Source organism: Strix uralensis, chromosome 3 (assembly GCF_047716275.1).
Source record: "Strix uralensis isolate ZFMK-TIS-50842 chromosome 3, bStrUra1, whole genome shotgun sequence".
Taxonomy (NCBI): domain Eukaryota; kingdom Metazoa; phylum Chordata; class Aves; order Strigiformes; family Strigidae; genus Strix; species Strix uralensis.
Window position 1 is genome coordinate 117,500,820 of NC_133974.1, and position 8,920 is coordinate 117,509,739.

Below are 8,920 nucleotides of genomic sequence, written 5' to 3' on the forward strand. Positions count from 1 at the left end.
GTTTGTGTTTGTTCTTTTCCCAGTTGTTGCTTTTACTTTTTAAATGCTTTTTGAAAGGTAGAACCTGTAGGCATATTTATCCATGTTATCAGAGTTGTGGGAATGTGTTGATTTCAACAGAGAAGAAAGATCCAGCTTTTGCCTTAAGATCATAGGGATTTACTCTAATGTTGCAGAGTAAATTTTCTTTCTGCATCGCTCTAAGCCTTATTTAAAAAAAGAAAATGCTGTCACAAACTTGGTTATGTGAGGCTCAGACACCAAATTGCCACTAGTTAACGCGATGAAAATGTCCTGTGTGAGGATGGATTACCTTTTGCATACTGCAGCATAAGAGTGCCAATACTTTATCGTGCTGTACCTTGTGGATCAACATGTTTGTGTGCTGCTAGCAGAGGGTTGTTTTTTCTTTTTTCTTCTGACTAACATATTGCATGAAGCTTCTGTTCTGTAGTACTGACCCAGCAATGGCAGCATCATCTCTTGGGTGTGTTGTCTCAGATGTTTAGTTTGCTTCACAGCATTTTTTTTCCTAGTAAGGCCAAACATCAAGTCCTGTTAAAACCACTGGCGTTCTCCATGTGGCTTTTAAGGCTGTATCTGTTCACTCTTAATTGCAGGGTTAGAATGTAAGCTAAGGAAAAGAGGATGTTGGCTTATGAATTTCTGTTATGCCCACCACAGTCTTGCCACAGTTTTACCACCAACGTTGCAATTCACAAGGTGGCCATAAATGTACAGGAATCACCGGTGTGTGTTTCACAACTAGAACGTGGAGAAGCTTGCTGTTTGTTGCTGACTCTTCAGAGGATGAGTTTTGGGTTTTTGAGTTTCTGATGTCTGTTTTCTCATTCTACAGAACTACCTTCGTGTTGCATTCCAGGAAGTTAACAGTGGATGTACAGGAAAGACCTTACTAGTAAGACCATATATCACTACCGAAGATGTATGTCAGCTTTGTGCTGAAAAGTTTAAAGTGGACAATCCAGAAGAATATAGCCTGTTTCTTTTTGTTGATGACACCTGGCAGCAACTGACAGAGGATACCTACCCTCAGAAAATTAAGGCAGAGTTGCACAGCCGTCCGCAACCCCAGGTCTTTCACTTTGTCTACAAGCGCATTAACAGTGATCCATACGGTGCCATTTTTCAAAACAGTGACGACTCAGCTTCGTAAAACCAGCAACTCGTCATTTAATTTCTGTTCCTTGTTAACTGTTGAAAACATCTTTGGCTGCCTGCCTTAGGAACTAAAAAAAGGTCTTAAACCATAAATGCCTAATAAAACACGTGCAGACACTTTAGCATTGCTTACAAAACCCCACGTAAACCATGCATATGGCCAGTTATGCAGAATATTCCACCAGCGTGTTTGAGTAAACAGCCCATGAGGCTAGATTTCTTGTACCACAGACTCTTTTGAAGCATTTTATACTGTGGCCCTCCGCAGGTCTTTTGCTGTAGTGTGCAAAAATCTATTTTCTTACACTCATCCTCTAGCCAAATGTCATTTTGATTTAAATATATGTACTCTAGACAAGTATTTCAGTAAACTGGCTGGTATGAGCTCAGTTTCACCAGCATGAGTTTGACAAGGCTGTCCGATGCAGGGCATCAGTTAACTCATAATTACCTGGATGATTGCATCCTTTCCTAATTTTTTTAATTACAGAAAATCGCCATTTTTTTTATATATATATATATCATAGAAATTTTATAGCAGTTGCAGGTAAACTGTCAGGGTTGGTTTTTGAAATATTTTTTAACTATAAAGTATTCTATAATTATGCATGTGATTTTAACATTTAATATACAAGAATAAATCTCTTGCTGGTTTTAGAGTATTGCATTAAAAGTCTCTGTGGTTTCTCTTCTTTTTCCTGTTACAGGAAAGTTTTTATGAAACTTCTGTTACCTGTAAGAAGATTGTAACGTTGGCACTGACAATTTCAGTGCCTTTATCTGAACTTGATGTATGGTTATTGGATTATTGTTTATATGCATTGTTTTAGACAGAACTAGGGGGTTGGAAGAGGAATTTGAAAGATAAGGATGTAGAGAAGGAGCAGAGAAAGAACGTAGAGAACCTAATTTAGGATTAAAATGTGTTAGTCTGCTGGTTCAGGCTGCTTGCAGAAAATAAGCAAAGGAGGTTGGTAAGGATTATGTATTATGTAAGCAGTGTTGTAGATTTGCAGAGGGATTTGACAGCACCTATCTCAGATACTATTTGTGTTAGTAGAGGATTAAATATATCAGGTTGAAGGAGAACACTATTTTGTATAGTCTGTCACCAACATCAAAATGCCTCTTGGACAAAAGAATGTGTTGTAGCATTTCATGGTTCTAAGTTACTCAGTCGGTGCAATGTGAAAGTCAGTCCTACATATGCAAAGATAAAATGGTATTAAATGTGTGTGTTCTATAGATTTGTCCAAGACAGTTGATGCTGTGGGTGATGTCTGGACCCTGCTTAAATCAGTGAGGGCTACTGTCTTTGGCAGAGCACGGGGTTCACCCTAAGTCTGGTGTGAGCAGCGTAGCACAAGGCAGATGATTACAAAAACGTCACGAGCAGCATGTGTAATGTACATACAGAGGTCTGTAGCATTTTTGTCAGTTTGCCATGTATCTGAAACCCCTGGCACATGTTTGTATTTCATTTTGTAAATGGTGAGTTTTGCACATAATAATACATTGTAATACTGAACTATAATTTGGGATGTTGTGTGCTGTGGTTTTTGGGGTGTGGGTTTTTGTAAGAAATGGTTCACACGTGTATCAGTAGACTCAGATGCTGCTGCTTTTCATACTGCTTGGCCCACTTTAAACTTTTTGCAAAGGAAGGATGCAATAACATTATTACCTAGTTTAGTATGCTTGACCTGAATAGTCAGTATGAGAAGCGGGCAGGTGTCTTGACTGCTGAACCATTTCTTGCAAAGTTGCAGGCTGAAGAAAATTGCACTATTTTCATGATGGCGGCTCTGCTAGGGGAGGTAAAGACTGGAGCAGAGAGGCAAAGTATAAAAAACTCAGTTTCAGGGGTGAAACAAAGGAAAGCAAAGAGTGCAAACAGGGAAACGTACCCAAACCACCTCTAGATGATTCTGCTGTCTGTTCTTGTAAATTTTTTTTTTTTGAAAACTAGAACATTTTATGCACTGTGCTGTGCAAAACACTTCTCACTCACAATGATGATACAAAAACTTTGGAAGGAATTTGGACTTGTAAAAATAAGCTATTCAGTCTTCTCCAATGTGAGGTAGTTGATGTTATGAAATACTGAAGAGCACGAAGAAGCTTATAGTTGAAGTGGTCTCTTTATTTATTACCCCCTTTTTGAAATAGAGAAGTAACTGCAAAGGCTAAAGGAAATAAAGCTGGAGCAAATAAATCCCTAAATCTTACTAATAAAAGAGGCTTAATAGAAAAGTTAACACTACATCAGGGGATTATTAGTGAATTCACAGGAACTACATACTGTGAAATCATAAAATGCCACCTGCAGCTGCTTAAATCAAATCTAACTTCTTGTCATCGTTTCCCCACCTTGTTTTTCTTATTTTTCATCTTAAAGGCCATCAGCCTTCCCTGCAGTCTCAGCCTTCCAGGGCGAGTCTTGCACTCGGGGCTGGAGCCGCAGCATCACAAACCGGCTGAGGCTTCCCTCGTGGGGTGGGGATGGCCACTTCTGTAATTCCAGAAAACTAAGGAGTGCTTACAGCCCGCTGGATTAGCCTGATTGAACAAAAACAAAGTTACTGTACTGCTTTCCTCGCACTGGCCGCAGGCGGGTAAGGCAAAGTGACCCAAATCAAGCTCCTGAAGCAGGGAGAAGGTTGTATTTTCCGTAGAACGCAGTTTGTGAGACACCTCCCTTTCGGGAGGGGAGGACGGAGCCGCGGGCTCCCCGCTGCGGGCCCCGCCGCGCCCTGCCGCTCGGTGGCGGAAGGGGCCCTCGGCCGGCGGAAGCGCTTCCGGGCCGGCGGGGCCGGGGCGGGACCTCTGCTCGGCCCCGGGAGGGCGGTGCGCGGTGTTCCCCGCCCGCACGGCCGGGCCCGCTGACAGCCCGCGCCCTGCCCGCCCCGCGGGGCTCGGCCCGGCCCCAGCACCGCCCGGCCCCGCGCTTCCCCCGCGGCCGGGCGCCTTCCGGGCCTGCTGGAGCTCGGTCCCGGCGCGCTGGTCCCGTCAGTAACAACGCGGGGTGCGCTTTGCCCTGGCTGTAAGGGAGAGCTCCGAGAGCTGCTTAAAACTTGCGTTTTGAAGTCCCGCCTCAACGAATTTTTAAAAAGTTGGGTGTTTTTTGTTTTGTTTTGTTTTACACTAGTCAAGAAACATTGTAATACTTGAGCAAAATGACATTTTTCGTGGTTTTGGAGTCCCAGAGCGATAACGTAGAGGTCCCTGCTGGAGCCTTTACCGCAGTCATCGCGATGGTTGCCCGTACCCTGGTTCTTCGGTCCGGATGTCTGGCTGCGGGTGGGCCCTTAGGTCCGAGGTGCTGCCGCGCCGGTGCTCTCTGTGTTCACAGGAACGCCTGAAGCCGAAGGTGCTGTGGCCTGGGAAGCGTGGCATGGACAGGGGACTGCTCGCTCTGTTGCACCGTTATTTTGACAACTGGTTTTGGCTGCTAAATTGATGGAACTACTGGAAGAAATTTCAGAAAAGTGAGTACAATACTTTACCATTAAATTTATCCTTTAAAGTAATCTTTCTACAGATACCTGTCTGTGGCTTAGATACTTGATTTGTGTAAAACAGACCCAGAATTTCACTTTAAGTAGTGTTCTGATTTGCTGAAATTCCCTGTAGTTAGAGAACAAAAATTACGAATGTTGCTCAGTGGTTTAAAATCTCAGCATTTCCCTGAAAGCTAACTTGCTGGAGTGAATAGGAAGTAGACTGAATTCTGGTAGAGATACTGTATAAAAGTCCTTTTCTTGACAGGAAAAGAGCTTCACGAAACGTCAACACTGTTTCCCATAGGGCCTCCAACATACTTGTTCAGTAATCGTGGGCTTTGTGCGATTCTCTCAGGCACAAGCTTGAACAAATTTTGTACGACAGATAGTATCTTGGCTTACTTTCCATCATTGATACTTGTACCTGCAGAAAATTTAATTTAGCATCAAATGAACCCACAGGGAAATGTCCCCAAATCATGCTGGAAGGGCTACCCCACTGTGCTTGGTAAAATCAGAAAATAGTACGATATTTTGTAAAACTTGCCTTGTGAGGAGAAGGACTGTCTCCTGAGAGGCAACTGATTTTTCTGTCTGATTTCACAGCCCCCATGCACTTTGAAGGAGGCAGTCCCGAAGCCAAAGCAATGTGAAATGTGGATTTTTGGGGTTTTTTTTTTTAGATCATCTCTTATGGATATAAAGCTTGTGTGGGTGTTTAGCTTGTCCTGTTCTTTCTGTTTGTAATTCTGAACACACTGGCAGGTGTAGAAGAATGGTCATGTGACAAAAATAAAATTAAAAACATAGCTATGCTGGATTTGTCCCTTGATAAAGAAATGCATCTGTTACTACAGCATAAAAGATGTCTGATTAGTGTACCACATCGTCAGACGTCCTCTTGGTCTGACTACAAGTTATGGGTTCTTATTTAGAAATACATTCACCTACTGTTCCTTACTGTGTTTTTTTACTTTTTCAAAGGAAGGTGGATTTTTTGCCAACCTCTTTGTTGAGAGTATCAGATCAGGTTGCAGTAAATACGTATAAGCAACTAGGCTATGGTGTGTACCGGACGGTATTGGAGTACTGCTCTGCTAGCAGTGGAGAGACAGATGCTTGTTCTGCCTCAAGTTGAATGGAAAGATTCTCCTGTTGAGGGTTCTTGGGCTTTTTTTAAATTATTATTATATGAAACAAGTTCAGATAGTTGTTGATGAATGAAATATTGTATGGAATCATAGGATGGTTTGGGTTAGAAAGGACCTTAAAGATCATCCAGTCCCAACCCCCCTGCCATGGGCAGGGACACCTTCCACTAGACCAGGTTGCTCAAAGCCCCGTCCAACCTGGCCTTGAACACTTCCAGGGAGGGGGCAGCCACAGCTTCTCTGGGCAGCCTGTTCCAGTGCCTCACCACCCTCACAGTAAAGAATTTCATCCTTATATCTAATCTAAATCTGCCCTCTGTCAGTTTAAAACCGTTACCCCTTGTCCTATCCCTACAATCCCTGATAAAGAGTCCCTCCTCAACTTTCCTGTAGCCCCCTTTAAGTACTGGAAGGCCACTATAAGGCCTCCCTGGAGCCTTCACTTCTCCAGGCTGAACAACCCCAGCTCTCTCAGCTTGTTCTCATAAGCGAGGTGATCCAGTCTGGGGGGGTGGGGGGTCCAGATTGGACAGAAGGAAAAGGTTCTTCACTGAGAGGGTGGTTGGTCACTGGAAGAGGCTCCCCCAGGGAAGTGGTCATGGCACCAAGCCCGCCAGAGTTCAAGGAGTGTCATATGGTTTAGTTTTAGGTAGTCCTGTGAGGAGCAGGGAGTTGGACTCAGTAATCCTTATGGGTCCATTCCAACTTGAGATATTCGATGGTTCTAGGAAATCTTGATTAAAAATGATCTTATTGTAATAGAGAATTCATTTAATACGGTTTTGTGCAATGACTGTCTTATTACAGTACCTTTTTTTTCTTTTGCCACAGATACGAGAAAAGCTCTTTCCAGAGATACGGAGAAGAAATCAGTTATACCTCTGCCTCATTCTCTGAGACCAGAAGATACTGAGTAACTGTAAGCTGTGATTCTTCAGGCAACTTACTAAGAGTGTCAGGTTCCTTCTCCCCCTATCCCCCCAAAACTTGTAGATGAAAAAGCTTAGGCTCAATGTTTTACCTCATGAAATACCAAAAAGCAATACTGAGAAGCTTACTAATGGTGCTTCTGTTGGTAATGGCTCCATACTCCTGTACTTACCCTATGATTTTTCCTTTAAAATACTGAAAATTCAGGGACTATTAAAATGGATTACTTCCTGTATGGTGTTTTCCTGGTTTTCTTTCAAACCAAAAATACCTGAAGTCAGTAATAGTAAAAACTCTTCAAATTCAATTCATGACAATGAAAATTCTGTACAATACCCAAAAAACACAACAGGGGAAGGCCAGTTTAGGTTTTCCAAATAACCTGCAAAAGAGAAGTCTGTCTTCAAACAACCCTGTATCTAACACTGAGATAATGAAGTTTTATTTTTTTTAATGGAGGAGCATAGGTAAATATGGAACTTGGAGAAATGAAATTCAGAGATCTGAGTATTGACCATACAAGCTAGGATTAAGACTAAGTAATATTAAATCTTGTGCACATAATCCATTTAACTTACTTGTGTAAGCATGTTTTGCCCTTTGTGTTTTATCATGAGTTTTATATTCCTGCATATCTTGCCAAGAAACAGATGATTAGACAAGATACAGGCTAAGCCACTAGTGTAAGCAGTTCTGTTCAAGCTGGTAGATTATTTACATTTTCGTTAGACATGCTGTGTAATAAATAATGGGGTTTGTTCCTTTTTTTCTTCCATCCTTACATCCATCTTTCTGTACCTGTTTTCCACTCACTTTCTGTCTGGTGTCCTGTGTCTCTGGTTGTGCTCTTGTTCTGTCTGCTCCCCATCCCGTTCCCTATCACTATTTTGCTCTCTCCTATTTTTTTAAAGAGTTCCCTGTGCCTTTTCTTTCACTCCCCCATTCGTCTTGTCTTGTGCCATGTCCCATTTTTGAGGCCATGGAATTTACATCAGGAGTGACAGGTTGACAGAAGCAGGTCCTCCAGCCCATCGCTGTTTTCACCTTCTCCATCTCTGTCCCAATCTGCATCTCTCTCTGTATTACTAAATCCCTCTCCCTTGTTATCTTACTTTTCCTCTCTCCATATGTTCCACTCCCTGTCCCCATCTTTAGCTTTCCTTCCTTCTTCGTCTCCTTTGACCTTTTGTCCTGCTCCCTGACCCTATTTCTTCCTCCATCTCACCATCCTTTTCCCTGTACCTTTCTTTGCTCCTCAGTCCTTCTCCCTTGTCTTACATTTCTCTGCTCCCCATCCCTGTCTCTCTCCATCCCTCCCTGCTGCTCCTTGCCCCGTCTTTCTCTCCCCTCTGATCAGTTTCTCTCTGTCCTTGTCTTCCTCTTTGTCTCTCTATCCCTCTGTCCTTCTTGTGTCTTTACCACTCTGCTCACTGCCCCTTCTCATTGTGTCCTGCTCCCTGATCCTCTTTTCCTCCATTGCTCCTTTTATTCATCCTTCTTCCCCCGCCCCATTTCTCTCATGCTTCTCTTTTTTATCCTCTGGTGCTCTGTCTGGCTCCCTGTGCCTGTATCTCTCTGACCCTATCCTTTTTTAATCCCAAGTGGTGGACTTTGCAGTGCTAGTTAATGATGATCTTAAAGGTCTTTTCCAACCTAAACGATTCTGTGGTGCGGATTCTTTCTCTGTCTCTGTCCTGCTCCCCTCTCGCTGTGCCTCTGTCCTTTCTCTTGTCCTTTTTCTCTTGCTGTCCTGTTCCCTGCCTCATGCTGTCCAGCTGGCTGCCACTTTTCTCTTCTCGTGGCTTGCACCCTGCTCCTCCTTTTTGGCGGCTTCCACCTGTGCCCAGCAGCCCCTCCCTTCAGGAGCCAGCTGAGCAACCGATGAGCACGGCTCCAGCGACAGCTGCCGGGGTGTCCCATGGGCAGGGGGAGCGCTGGGTGTCCCAGGAGCAGAGTCGCTCCTGGGACTTGCTCTGTGTGTGGCTGAATAAACGCTTGCCGTCTCCCGGCTGTGTTTCGTGCTTCCTTTGCTCCGGGCGAGGGGCAGTGAGGGATCCCAGGGGTGATGCGCTGTGGGGGTCGGGCGGTCGCCCCCTGTTCCTGCTGGGCTCCAGCTGTGCGCCGGGGCTGGACAGGGCGGTGTGGGCACGGGTG

At 44.0% G+C, this 8,920-nt stretch overlaps 1 protein-coding gene and 1 long non-coding RNA gene across 9 annotated transcripts in view; both read left to right on the forward strand.

The window, feature by feature from the left end:
- RIN2 (Ras and Rab interactor 2) overlaps positions 1-2,716 on the forward strand; it is a 252,426-nt gene extending 249,710 nt beyond the window's left edge. For all 8 annotated transcript variants that reach the window (XM_074864108.1, XM_074864109.1, XM_074864115.1 and 5 more), the window contains one exon: positions 860-2,716. In XM_074864108.1, coding sequence (XP_074720209.1) covers positions 860-1,177 — 318 coding nt within the window. In that variant the 3' untranslated portion in view covers positions 1,178-2,716. The remainder of the gene's footprint in view (positions 1-859) is intronic.
- Positions 2,717-4,009: 1,293 nt separating this feature from the next.
- On the forward strand, positions 4,010-7,539 carry LOC141941417 (uncharacterized). Its single transcript, XR_012628308.1, has 2 exons — positions 4,010-4,670; positions 6,668-7,539. It is a non-coding gene; the product is annotated as an uncharacterized LOC141941417 (long non-coding RNA).
- The last annotated feature ends 1,381 nt before the right edge of the window (positions 7,540-8,920 follow it).